This window comes from Eumetopias jubatus, unplaced genomic scaffold (genome assembly GCF_037043125.1).
Source record: "Eumetopias jubatus isolate StellerSeaLion01/CBP00866 unplaced genomic scaffold, mEumJub1_p1.0 scaffold_11, whole genome shotgun sequence".
Lineage (NCBI taxonomy): Eukaryota > Metazoa > Chordata > Mammalia > Carnivora > Otariidae > Eumetopias > Eumetopias jubatus.
In genome coordinates, this window is record NW_028274817.1 from 50488938 (window position 1) to 50504042 (window position 15105).

A 15105-nucleotide genomic window follows, 5' to 3' on the forward strand; every position below is an offset into this window, starting at 1 on the left:
TAGACAATAACCTCCTCAAGGGCAGGATCTCTCCTGCTTATCACTGTACTTTCTGCAGTATACGTTGGACCTGGACTGGACAAAATATTCAATACAAGTGCACCTACTATATGGAGCCAACGGCAAATGTTTCTATATTAGATGTAAAGGAGAGATAAGAACCATAGTTAATCTATAAAATGAGGCTTTGGAAAAATAGAGTGTTGCGTAATGTATAGAGTTGTCAAATCATGGTGTTGTACACATGAAACTAATACGTATGTCAACTATACTTCAATTAAATTTTTTTTAAAAAACTCACTATCAGAAAAATAATGACATGCTAATAGAGAATATTTTCCCCAAAGATACTGATAATGTGGAAGTTATGCATCAACAAACATCTACTAGTCTTTAGTCTGGAATAAAACATAGTAACAATGTCTGCCCCCAAAGGCACTGTAAACTCAAAAGAATCACACTAAGAATTTGAGAGAATTTCAAAAATCCTTCTGAAAACAACTGTTTGAGGCCAAGAATGTCCATTGAAATGACGGCTGTGCTATGTTGTTGTATTAGGCATTACTAATAAACATAGGGGGAAAAGGAGTTAATTTCTGGTTTTTAAAATTAATGAAAAGTAATCAATAGCAAAACTGATTGATATCCATAGGCCTAATCTGAATGTTCAGTTTTCAGGTGTTTTTATTTTATTTTATTTTACTTTATTTTATTTTATTTTATTTTATTGCAAAAGCTGATGTAAATAAGCAATTCTGCTACAAAATGAACTATTATGAGAAGTTAATGAAATGAACAAAAATACGAATACATGGATTTGAGAATGAGTTATGGTGAGTTTTTTTTTTTACTTGATCTCAAAATTATCAAATCAGCTTTTTCATCAGATAAAATGAATACACATCTAGATATAAGAGCCAGCATTCATATTTACAAAAAGAATGAAAACAGAAAAAAATCAAGGCATTACATATCAAAACACTGAACACTCTGAATGAAAGTATATGAAAAAAATGTGATTTTCCCAATGAATATGCAAACCTGAATAATGGTTTAATATTAATGGAACAGAAGAGCTCCAATTTTTCATCTGAACTAATTGCCTTTGATGATATGTAGGAGAGAAAAAAAGCTTTTTAAAATGTTCCTTTTCACCTGGTTAAGCTATCTTAAATAGAGCTCATAAGCTCTTATGAGGCTTTAAAAAAATTAAAAAGCACACTGACTTTATAGTTATACTTCCAACTATAGGCATAAATCCACTCCTCGTGCCTTCATGTATTTGTGCAGAAAAAGAAAAAAATGTGCTATCAGCAATATGACATAATCTGTGCTTTTCATTATAAATGTTTTTATGCACAAGGCTATCTCAAACATTTGTTAAGATTATAGCTGTAGAATGTTTTAAATTGAAAAAATATGGATAATTTTGAACTCAGAAAAACAAAGTACTGATTACTAAAAGAACTAATTATTGCCTTCTTTTTCTCAGAAGTTGTGTTAGTTTAATAGATACACACAGTGTGGGTCTTCATCCTCAGTGCAAGACAAGTGGGAATATCCATAGCCCTGAGGTTTGAGAACAGCTGAGCTGCAAACACTTTCTGAAGAGTCTAAAAGCTCCTGCCGGGGTTCTAACTGGCAAAGCTTTCAAAGATCTGTGCTTTTTTTCCCCAGTAATAGTACAGCACATAATTACAGTGACATACCAAATTCAGTTCTGTGGGAGGCGGGATGGAGGACAAGTCAGTGGGATGCTATGCAGACAACCTACCCCCCCCACTACCACCAAAAAAAAAGGAATATTGATCATAAAAGGTATGAGAACTAGTATATCGCTCTTACCAGGTAGTCTGCCTCTAGACAGAGGAAAGGTCCCTGGCTTCATTCTTTCTTTCTTTTTTTCCCTTCTTATTTGTTTCTTTTCAACTTACTACATGTGAATATAAGCAAGCCCAATGATGTCACTGCTAAAAGGAACCAAAAAGTTTAGAGAAAGCTTAGCAACCCAGTCACTATCTCAGATAAATTTCTTTCAAAAAGTCAAAGCTAGATTTTTCCCCAAGATTTGCCAATTTTATTGTTTTTTGTTTAATGAAGAGAATTTTAATGAATCTTGCAGGAATAATCTCACTTCTGGCATATGCCTATTACTAACTGATGAGATTTGTTTTTATCATTCAGTAAGTTATATAATAATGTAAACTCTGCAGGGCACTGGCAGAGGTTATAAGAATGAAATTGGAAAGTATTTATTGTTAGAAAAGGAACATAAAGAAAAGTTTTCAATAAGGATAAGCTAAATTCTTCAATGTTACCAAGTGCCACATGGATACAGAATTAAACAGGACTAAAATGAACCCACTTGATTTTGCATTCAAGTTATACATTCAGCAAATATATATTAAGCATATACCATGTGAATAAAATCAGCATGATGCATGTACTTGAAGTTGCAATCTAGTGGGGGTTTATAGACATTCAATAAACAACCTCAGAAATAAATATTTAACTAAGAACCATGATAATCTCTAGAAAGGAAAAGAAAAAAAAAGGTGCTCTGTGGGATTTTAATAGAGAGCCTTAATTTTGATTGATAGGCAAGTGAAGGTATCACTGGGAAAATGAACTTTAAGCTAAAAGTGGAAGAATTAACAAGAAAGGCAGGCAGCAAGTGAGAGTAAGAAGCAGCAGCATGTGTAATGGGCCAGAGGCAGGAAAGAGCCTGGTAAATTCAAAGCACAGAAAAATAAAATATACTGTGGTGGAAGTATAATAACCAAGAAGCCAAGCAACAGGAGAGAGAAGTGGGAGAGGTGGTAAATTCTGGTGAGGAGTTTATATTGCAGCCTTAGTGCCATACAAGAGCACTGATGCTTTAAGCAGATAAATGTATGATGCAACACAAATGAACTCAGAAATGCCACATTTGAGGGCTGTGCTGAGAATGACTTGGAGAAAGGCTTTTGCAGGAGTGCGGAAAACAAGCTATAAGTAGATCATAATTGTTAAAGAGAATGATGATGTTGGCTTGGGCTAAGGTGGTAATGGCACAGATGAAGAGGAGATCTGATGTATATTTTAGATGCAATTAGGAAGTAATAATGACCTCTCTTAGATAATTTTCAATGCACTTCTTAAGGGAGAATTCTAATTATTGTTTGTTGAATAGTGTATGAGAAGTAAGGAACTAAAAAGCAAAAGAGGACTAATCTTTGAAAAAATAGGTGCTAGGAAATAGAGAGCAGCAGCTATCAGGGACCTCAGAGTCAATAAATGATTTTTATTTATCCACCTATGCAGCTATCAATTTATTCAGTTTTAGGCAGTGAGTGACTTAAGTTTTTGTTTTTTTTTTCCTGAAGAGAAAGTCAAAGTGCAGAATGAAAAACTGAAGAGGCATAAAATAATAGAAGTATAAAATAAGCAAGAGATAATAATGCCCAGGGGTACCTGGGTGGCTCAGTTGGTTTAGTATCGGACTCTTGGTGTCTGTTCAGGTCACTGCTGCACATCTGGCTCCCTGCTCAGTGGGGAATCTGCTTGAGATTCTCTCTCTCCTTCTGCCCCTCCCCACATGCAAGTGCATATTCTTTCATAAATAAATAAAATCTTAGAAAAAGAGACATAATAATGCCCCAGAGATAAGTAAATTAGCATGTAGTAGAGCATCTCACACACACGTGCGCACGCACACACACACACACACACACACAACCGAACAGTATAGCAGTTAAAAGCACTCTATCTATTAGAAGAAAACAAAAACACTAATTTGAAAAGACATATATACACCCTATGTTCATCACAGCATTATTTATAATATCCAGGATATGGAAGCAACCTAAATGTCTATCAATAAATGAATGAAGGTGTGATATGGTGTGTGTGTGTGTGTGTGTGTGTGTGTGTGTGTAATATAATATTACTCTGAAATCCTATCATTTGCAACATGGATGGACCTTGAGTGTATTATACTAAGTGAAATAAGTAAAAAAAAAAGGCAAATCCCGTATGATTTCACTTACACATGGATCCCCCCCCCAAAAAAAATGAACTAACAAAACAATGACAGACTCATACATATAGAGAATAAACTAGTAGTTGCCAAATGGGAGGGGAGTGGAGGGATGAATGAAACAGCTGAAAGAGATTAAGAAGTACAATCTTCCAGTTATAAAATACATAAGACACAGGGATGTAATGTACAGCATAGGGAATATAGTCAATAATATTGTAATAACTTTGTATAGTGACAGATGGTAATTAGACTTACTGTGGTGTCCGTTTTGTAAAGTATATAAATATCAAATCACTATCTTGTACACCTAAAACTAATATAATACTGTATGTCAATTATTCTTCAATAAAAATAAAATATTAAAATAAAAAAAGGAATAAAAACACCATCTATGAAGTCAGACTGCCTGGGTTTGAATTCTGCATCTACTACTTACTTTGAACCTTGGGACAAGGTCCCTAGCCTTCCTTAGACGGGGTTTCCTCATTCATAATATGGAGCTGATAAAAGTGCTAACTCTTTAATACATTTTGTTTCTATAAGTAATAATACCAACAACAATTATATTGGTCATAATAATAAGGTATCCCTTTTCCTGAGATTTGACAGAGAATAGGTTAATAAAAGGTATGTCTGGAGATAGCCTTGTAGGTAGAAGAGATACTGGAGGTTCTAAAAGCCTACATGCTTTCCTTTTTCTCTGGTAAGAGATTACACTGTTGGTATTAAGTGAAAAGAATGGGAAGGGGAGGGAGAGAAGACCTGAGGAGAGCAGGTAAGAGACAGTATAGCTGCTATGGAAAATGAAAGGCTGCTGAAGAGGAACAAGTAAAATAACTGCTGAAATGGCAATGAGAGTCCCGCTGAGGTAAAAGCTAAAACGTCATAAAGATACCAATTCACTCGGTTCATCAAAGAGAACAGACAGATAAAAAGCCACAGAGTTAGAGGCACAATGAGCATACTAAGGAGCTCAGGTTTTATTCTATAAATTCCAGGAGACACTGAAGGTTTTCAATATAGAAATCACATGTTGGATATAGATTTTAAGTAGACTACACACTAATTGTATTGAGGGGGCAATTAGCAGAAGCGAGACAGCCAGTTTGGAGCCTCTCTCATTACTGCAGATGATCCTACACATTTCTGAAATGTTCTGAAATATAGGCTGTCGATAGATTTTGAGGATTAAAAAGTCTTTGAGTGTATTCACACTGAAATTAATTTAATTTTAGCACTGACCTGCAGAAATATGTTTTAATATAATTTTTACTTTACAGATCTAAAATATGCTATGTTTAATCTCAGGCTCACACTTGGGTTTAATAATTGCCTTATAATTCAATTCAATAGACATTTATTATCTATTATATATAAGATATTATTCTAAGCACCCTAATACATTTTCTCTATAAATAATAATGGCAACACAAATAGCAGGTACTTAAAAGACTAGGGCCTATTATTATTTCCAAAATATTTTCCTAGATATGAGATTATCTAAACTTTATTTGGCGAATCCTGATGGATACTACCTTGGGTGATTTACATAGCACAAACTACTCTGTAATGTCCTTGAAAAGGTAATATATTTAAACGAAACACAGTATTTGACTACTAGTTCCGAGGTTAATTTTGAGTCTTCGTATTCAGATGTGAAATTGTTAGGGAGCCAGGGTAAAGTTAGCAGCCATAGTACAGCTGCTCATCCATACACTGAACAAACTTGTATTGAATACCTAAGCTAAAAATGGGTTTTTTTTTCTCCAAGAAATTAAATAAATCACCATCCCTTCTTTCCCATTTTTTTGCCCATTATTTCAATAGCAGTTTTGAGGAATGCTTAAAACATATAACTATATTCTTTAATACATAATTTATATCTAGTCATCTTTTGTACCCCTTAAAATGAAGAGGGGATGAGGAAACATAACTCATTCCAGTAACGATTTAATCATACTAAAGTATGATATGCATTTATGAGATTTTCTTCCCAACTGAAACTGTATTTAAAGTTTTCAATTAATTAATGACACTCTATAGGAAATCTAAAAATTCTTGTGCTTTCTCTAACACAATATGTATATAACAAAAAAGTTTTTTAAAATATTGCTATTTATCTAGTTCCTACTCTTTTATTTAGCCTAGATTGGGGAGGGGGCAAATTCTAACATCAAGATCGAAACAAAAGAAAAAATAGCCAATACAATACATACTACTTTTCATATACTAATAGAATTAAATATCTGCACTAGTATGGAGGAGATGCCATGAGATACCTTGAGGTATTCTGTAGAATATAAATCCAAATTTCTTAATTTTTCAAAACCATTACAAATAATAATAAGGTTTTTTTCCTGACAATGTTATAATTAATTATGTAGATATGCAGTTTGAAAAAAAAATATGTAGATACACAGTTTGAAAAAAATCAACAATTGAAATGTCCTTTTCACTGTTTCTGACAATTATTACATCACAGCTGAGTTTGTGGGCCCTTATGCTAGATACATACCACAACTCCAAATTGCTCAGGCTCACAGAGGTCATCATATTCATTCCTCAGTTGTGCTAATTCACCGAGTACTTTCTGCTCAGGAAGATGTTTTACAAGGTTCTAAAAAGAAATAAAAGTATAAAAGGTTAATATTTTATTATTAGGACTATTAACCCTGCATTAACAACTCTAAAAGTGATTAAGATAGTAAATTTTTCTTTTTTTTTTTTAAAGATTTTATTTATTTGAGAGAGAGAATGAAAGACAGAGAGCACGAGAGGGAAGAGGATCAGAGGGAGAAGCAGACCCCCCGCTGAGCAGGGAGCCTGATGTGGGACTCGATCCGGGGACTCCAGGATCATGACCCGAGGCGAAGACAGTTGCCTAACCAACTGAGCCACCCAGGCGCCCAAGATAGTAAATTTCTGATTGCGATTCTGTTATACCACTAGTGTATACTCCCCTTCTCTCCCAAATAAATAACCAAAAAATGAACTACAATTTAATGTGAATAAATGTACAAATGCATTTGCTTTCCATGCACTGCAGTACATAAATGATAAATAAAAAGATCATATGGAAGTAAATGACATTAAAAAATTACTAACTTTCCGGGCCTTAAACTTATATAGCATAATTTTTAAGCTTTATTTTCTATCAGGAAGTCAATTCATTTGGAAAACAGAATTAAATTACATGTAATAATAATAATAAAAGTCAACTCTATTCTTCATAATTGGCAAAATTTGGAATAATCTTTAATCTTATAAACCACACAAAGCCTGCGAAAAAATCTCCCATTAGTTACAATGTATTTAATATACACAATGCATTCCCACTCTAATGGAGAACCAAGCGAAAGTAATGAAGTCCGACACATGTTCAAGTTTGATGCTGAAGAGAATCAAAATTGATTAATTCTTCTCAACCTAGTATATTTTGGACTATGATACAGTTTTAATTATCCTTTCATTAGCATGCAACCAACATTTTGGGAACATGTATGGGATTTCAAAAGACATATCAAACGAAGAAAAGCAGGAAAAAGAGATTTAAGAAAGTAAGGTTGACACAAAATGGCAGAAAAGTACATTCCAGGGATTGGTCCCACCACAAAAGTAATTACTGAGCTAGAAAGAGTAAATAAACTACTTCAAAACACTGAAACCTAATTGGATACTTACAACAAAGGAAGTGTTTGTTGAAGGGAGACACTGCTGTTCTTTGGTAAGAGAACAACATGCACAAAACAGGTATCAAACCCCATTCCTCAGCACCACTGTGAAGATAATGCCTGAGTCCCTGAGGTGCTGGCTAATGCCAGGGTGGGCAGTGGGACTCATGTTATTTGAAATTTGAGGATGTGCATTTTGGTTGGTTTGGCAGTTTCCTGAAGGGCCAGTACAGGTGCTTGCCTTGGTTTCAACCCTCTTAGGTTGCAGTAGCTTCCCAAGATGGCATCTATCAGAAGACTTAAATAGACAGAAATACCTCCCCTGCTTTTTGGAACCAGACATTTAAGGAAACCTTTGTCAGATTACTGGCTGACAGCAGAGATAATAAAACCCTAAATCCAGTAACCATACACAAGGAATATACAGCTTGCAACAATTGTTGGGAAAAATTACAAACAAATAGCTACAGCTCTCAGCAAACAAAAATCAGTAGTCAGTGAGGAGTAGAAAAATCCAAATTCCAGAGTTAAAATAGACTCAATGTCCAGTTCTCAAAAACAACAAAAAGTCATAAGGCCTGCAAACAAAAACAAAAACAAAAACAAAAAACCCCAAACAAACAAAAAAACAGGAAGGCATAAGCTACACAGGAAAAAAAAAAGAATATGACAGAAACTATCCCTGAATAAACTCAGATATTGGAATTAGTCAAAAACACTCAAATCAACTATCTTAAATATGTTCAATGAGCTAAAGGAAACTATGAACAAATACATCAGCTCTGAGCAGGACATGAAAGAAGTCCACACTGAGACACATTGAGTCAAATTGCCAAGAAAGGGAGTGATTTTAAAACAGCAAGAGGGAAGTGAATTGTCATATTTAAGGGATCCACAATAAGACTGATGTCTGATTTCTCCAATGTAAGCAAAAAGGTAGTGGGATAACATATTTAAAGTCCTGAAATTAAAAAAAAAAAAAAAAATAAACTCTGAACCAAGAATTCTGTATCCAGCAAGACTATCCTCCTTTAAACAATGATGGAGAAAGTAGATATTCCCAAATTAACAACAACAACAAATATAATTTATTGCTAGCAAACCTGTTCTGTAAGAAATACTAAGAGGTCCTACAGACAGAAATAAAAGGACACTAAACAGTAACTCAAAGACATAAGAAATAATGAACAATTATAAAGGGAATTACATAAATATAAAACCTGATGTTACTGTACTTTTGGTTTATAACATTTTTCTATGATTTACAAGGCAAATGAGTAACACAATAATTAAAAATCTATGTTAATGATCATACAATGTGCAATGATGCAATCTGTGACAAAAACAATATAAAAGGAACAAGTATGTATAGGAAGAGTGCATGTTATGAAAACTAAGTTTGTACTATTAAAAATGGGTTGTTATAAGTTTAAGATATTAATTATAATCCCTAACGAAACTAATAAAATAACTGAAAACACAGAAATAAATATGGGAATCAAAATAGTAAGCTACCAAAAACAAATTAAGTATAAAAATGGTAATAGAGAAATTAAGGAACAAAAACATGTAAGAGATACAGAAAACAGCTAACTGGAAGAATTAAGCCCTTCTTTAGGAATAATTACTTTAAATGTATATAAATTAAATTCTCCAATTAAAAGAAAGAGCTTGGAAGATTGGATTTAAAAACAAACATATTTATCTATACACAGTCTACATGAGACTCAGCTTTAGATAAAAAGATACAAAGAGGTTGAAAGCAAAAGAATGGAAAAACATATTCCATGTAAACAGTAACCACATACACACACACACACAGAAACAAACTGTGGTGGCTATATTATTGTCAGACAAAATAAACTTGAAATAAAAAAAGTAACAAGAGACAAAGAAGGATATTCTATATTGATAAAATTTTCAATGCCATCAGGAAGATATAGTTATAAGCAAATGCCCAACTAAAAGCAGAGCTCAAAAATATATTAAATAAAAATTAACAGAACTGAAAAGAGGAAAAGGCAGTTCTAAAATAATAGGTGGAAGGGCCCATGGCTGGCTCAGTCAGAAGAGCATGTGACTCTTGATCTTGGGGTTGTGAGTTCAAGTCCTATGTGGGGTGTAGAGATTACTTAAACAAATAAACTTAAAAAATAAATAAAATAATAGGTGGTGTATTTTTTTAAGATTTTATTTATTTACCTTCAAGAGAGACAGAGAAAGGGAGAGGCATAGCAGAGGGAGAGGGACAAGCAGACTCTGCGCTGAGTGTAGAGCCTGATGCAGGGCTTGATCCCACAACCCCGAGAGAGCATGTCCTGAGCCGAAACAAACAGTTGGACACCTAACCATCTGAGCCACCCAGGCGCCCCAATAGGTGGAGTATTTAATACTCCACTTTCAATAATGGATAGAATAAGAAGACAGAAGAATAACAAGAAAATAGAGAATTTGAACATCACTATAATCTGATTACCCCTAATAAATTTATACAAAACAGTCTTTCTAACAACAGCAGAATGTACATTCTTAAGTGCACATGGAACATTCTCCAAGATATATCACATATCAGACCAAAAAAACAAGTCCTAATAAATTTTAACTGACTGAAATCATGCAAAATATCATTTGTGATCACAATGGAAATGTCACTAGAAATAAATAACAAAGGAAAAGGAGAAAATTCACAAATATGCAGAAATAACACACTCTTTAAAAAGCAATGAGTCATAGAAGAAATTACAGGGGAAATTAGAAAATACCTTGATATGAATGAAAATGAAAACACAACATACTAAAACTTATGGAATTCAGCAAAAGCAGAGCTAAGAGGAAAATTAAAGCAATAAACATCTACATTAAAAAAGAAGAAAGGTTTCAAATCAATAACCTAATTGTATTATACCTTAAAGAACTAGAGGAAAATCATACTTAAACCAAAGCAAGAAGGAAATCTACAAATTAGAACAGAGGTAAAATGTAATTAATTAATTAGAGAACTGGAAAACCAATAGAGTGAAAACAATGATACTGAAAGTTGATTCCAAAATTGACAAATCTTTAGCTAGATTGACTAACAACAACAAAAAGAAGACTCTAATAACTAAAATCAGAAATGATAGTTGGGACATTATTACTGATTTTATAGAAATTAAAAAAAGATTATAAGAGGATACTATGAACAACTGTACACTAGCAAATGGGATAACTTAGAAGAAATTGACAAATTCCTAGAAACACACAAACTACAAAAACTGAGTCCAGGGGAGAAAAAAAAGAAAATCTGAGTAGACCTATAGCAAGTAAGGAGATTGTGTAAGTAACCAAAAACCTAGTAACAAAGAAAAGCCCAGGACCTGAGAGATTCACTGATGAATTCCATCAAATATTTAAATAAGAATTAACACCATTCCTTTTCAAACTCTTCCAAAAAAATTAAGAGAAGGGAACACTTCCTAACTCATTCTATGAAGCCATCATTACCTTGATATCAAAACTGGTCTAAGATACAAGAGGACTACTACCTCAGGCCAATATCCCTTAATAAACACAAGTACACATTAAAAGATACAGTAGGCAACATATAGCTAAGTCCCATGGGAAATTACTGTATCATGTTCTGTACAACTGTACAAGTTATCTTTTGTTCTCTCTGCTTATATTTTCCCTCCTTCCAGTTAATTTTGCATTTCCATTAAACTCTAGGCCTGCAATGGCATCCATTGTGTAACTGATGAAACTAAATTTAAAATATCACGCCCTTTCACTTAAGAAATATGAATACTGATATAACAACATGTACATATAACCAAATGAAATTAAGAACATCCATTATTTTGCCTCATTAATATAATTTTCTTTTATAAAATGAAAAGGTAAGTAAATACCAATATATTATTTCCATTTCTCCAGAACAATTTTCAATACATGTAAATTACTCAATTGTTTTTTAAAAATTTTTCTGTTAATGGGATTTTTGGTAAAGTCTGTTATTATGAAAAACAAAGAATCAGTTTGGGTACTTCAATAATTGTCACTACAAGGCAACTAAGCTAGAAAGATTAAGAACGGTATTAAAATTATTAAAAAAATATCAATTCTGCATATTTCAAACTTTTCATCTCAATTTTAACTGTGAAAATAAGTACAATAGTATGAATCAGGACTAAAATAAAATTTCAGCTCAGAATGTGAAACACTGTTATTTTGTTTCTCTTCTAGCTATAGGTAACCTGATAACTCATCTTCAGAATGCAGGCTCCACAGTAGGTGACATACTGTTTCTTCTCTTCAGCTATATGAAATATTTAACACATTCAGTGGACTTAGATGTATTCTGACTCTGGGTACCATTTTATGACTGTGTTACAAACTTATATAACTGCCAGTGATTAGTAGGTTCTATTTACAAGTAAGATTTGGAATAAAACTCACTCCCTCTCATGTGTAACAAATGCAGACTACTATTATACTACTTATTGCTTAATGAATCAGCTTCTGTTAGAATCCCATGTTGCAAGTGGCTATCACAGTCAATCCCTAAAGATACCTGATTTTTTTTACATACACAGTAAACTTTATACACAAAGATGTATTATAAGATTGAACATTAGTATGTTTTCATGCCCATAAATTCCTGAATAGAAGAGGCAGGAAGATAAGATGACAAAAGAGAGACAAACCAGTACTCACTTGCCTCCACTCTCTTTAACTTACTCATCAAAAGCATGTCAAGAGAGAAAATGAAAAAAATATATATACAAGTTCAAGGCATGGTTTGAGACTAAAGTGGACAGTCCGAGGAATCACCTGGAATTCCATTTGTATGGTAGACTAAGGGGCCTCCTGGGAGAGAAATTTCCTGCCTAACTGAAGTGTATCATGCAATAAGAAAGCCAACCTGCATTTTAAAATGCAGGAAGATGGGAGCACCTGGGTGGCTCAAATGGTTGAGCGTCTGCCTTCTGCTCAGGTCGTGGTCCCAGGGTCCTGGGATCAAGTCCCACATCAGGCTCCTGACTCAGCGGGGAACCTGCTTCTCCCTCTCTGCTTCTCCCCCTGCTCATGTATTCTCTCTCTCTGTCTCAAATGAATAAACAAAATATTTTTAAAAATGCAGGAAGAAAGTCTGTATTTTCAAAAGGATTGGAGTGATTCTGAGTGCAGCATATGGGTTTCTTGGTTGTATCACCAGGCCCAGCCTGCCCACCCCCAACATAGTCAAATGTCTGAGTGCTGTGGAAAGGGAAGCTGTATGATGAGCACACTTTGGTACACCTCTAGTCAAGTATATTAAAAAAGGAGAGAAAGGAAGAAACATATGTTTCTGTATTTTGCATAGAACACTGCATACCCTTCGCACACAGAGGGCTTCAGTACACAATAGTTGTGGCCCATGGGAAAACTCCTCCCCTCTCCCCATATACAGTCATCCTTAGGAGAAGCTTCAAAACAGGAAATGAGGAAAATTACCCACAACTGCCACATGGTAGCACAAATTTAGTTCATGGGATGCATAAGATATTTTTGGAGACCCCTAAAAAGATCTAATGTAGGGGCTTTTGGAAAGAGTTGGGGTCCTGCAATAGTAACTAGGAATAAAAGAAAAATACAGGTGAACTGATGAAGACTGGACAAGTATTTTAAACTTAAAAAATTTAATACAGCTTTTGACTTTTGGTAGCTTAGTGATACTATCACTACTTATATTCTCTAAATAAATTGGAGAGGTGAGTTCTGACACACTCTGTAAGTGAAAAGCTGTTTGTAATAGAAGCTAGAAATTATAAATTTTAAAATGCAATTTAGATTCTGACAAATTGTGAAGTGATAGGCAAATATAAGTTGCATCCCTCCATTTCTCCCTCCCACTCCTCCTGTTTAGTACTGAGCATCTTCTTTCAAATACTTCAAGATTTGTGTTTAAAAGATCAATTGTCAGTCAATACGAAAGTTTCATCCTAGAAAATGTCAATGAGCGGGAGTTTACAAAGAAAACAACAAAGGGGAAAGCAGTAACTATGTCACTAAATGAGCAGATTTTTCTTCGCCTTTTACATATCACAAATCTACTTTCTGATGATTGTCACTGTTATCTGAAGGAATTTCTCCTAAGAGACAATGGGCTTTTAACTACTTTTTACATTTTTACAATTACTCTATAATACTTTCAAAACTTTATTTCCTTTAAATGTTAATTGCACACTTAAAAGGTTAGTTAAGTGATAGTATTGAACCATAATGCCCTTTCCTTCTTCCTAAAACATAACCTTTCTTTTTTGTCTTATATCTCATTAAGTCATTTTAGTAGTAGAAGAGTCGAGTTAGGTTCACGTAATTAAGTCTATCATTCGCCACATAAATGAATTGCGGCCAATATTTCTATTTTTTATTATTTATTCCTTTAAAAATATATTATTACAGGGTGTGTATGTATAGACATACACATATTTATATTTCATATAGAATTATATAGGAGATACATACATATGTATACAAAACAGAATTATTTTAACTTATATTTACAAATACTTTATTTCCTTTTTTAAATCCAGACATGTTTCCCCAAAGTCCTGAATAAATCTCTGTGATCTTAACACAACCCTCTCCCATTTTATCTAGTTAAAAAACTCAGTCCCTTGACCATTCTACTTCATTATATGTTTTTCAATACTTTCTTATGGCATATCTCAAATTATGTGCATATATTTCATATTCTTAAATCACATTTATGCGCACTTGTTCTTTGGGTTAAATGGCATACATGTTGACGCTGGGCCTGGTTCTATACTTATTTTGTGTTTCTTTCGTCCATGCAGCTAATATATACTGGCTGCCAAATATGGGATTGCCACCATGTTAACCACTAGAGATTCTGCCCTCATGAGGATTACAGGTTCAAAAGAGCCATATATACACCTAACTACACAGTGGATCCATAATCAACATATGACTGACAATAATTTGTATTGTATTTTATTCAAAATATATTTCTTGTCAGGTGGTCATGCTACAATTCTCTCCTTTTGATTTGATTACTAACATTTCTACAACTCCTATAATAGACTCAAAAAGCCAACTAAAGTATATTAAAATGCTGATTAACTGGCCTAAAGCATTCAGGGGGAGCTTTTCTAGCCCTCTCCACAGAGCCACCCCTTTACACACAAGCATTGAACTCTTGATGAGAAAATTCCTGACCTTGGAGTATAACAATTGTGTCTTCCAAAGAGGCAGGCTTTGACAGGTTTCCTACCTATTTAATCATCAACTTGTCCCATGTAAGGAAACTTTTCTCCAGTCCTCTAGAAAGCTCATGGACCCTCCCAGGATCAACATTACCTCAGTGTTAATAATGCCAAACCAACAGCTCCAGCTCTCACCATGGTAGCCAGCTTCAAGTTCCTTGTTGTT

At 33.9% G+C, this 15105-nt stretch overlaps 1 protein-coding gene across 4 annotated transcripts in view; it reads right to left on the bottom strand.

Moving 5' to 3' along the window:
* DIAPH2 (diaphanous related formin 2) overlaps nucleotides 1–15105 on the bottom strand; it is a 946398-nt gene that overhangs the window by 471191 nt on the left and 460102 nt on the right. For all 4 annotated transcript variants that reach the window (XM_088028705.1, XM_088028707.1, XM_088028706.1 and 1 more), the window contains one exon: nucleotides 6537–6638. In XM_088028705.1, the coding sequence (XP_087884831.1) occupies nucleotides 6537–6638 (102 nt within the window). The remainder of the gene's footprint in view (nucleotides 1–6536; nucleotides 6639–15105) is intronic.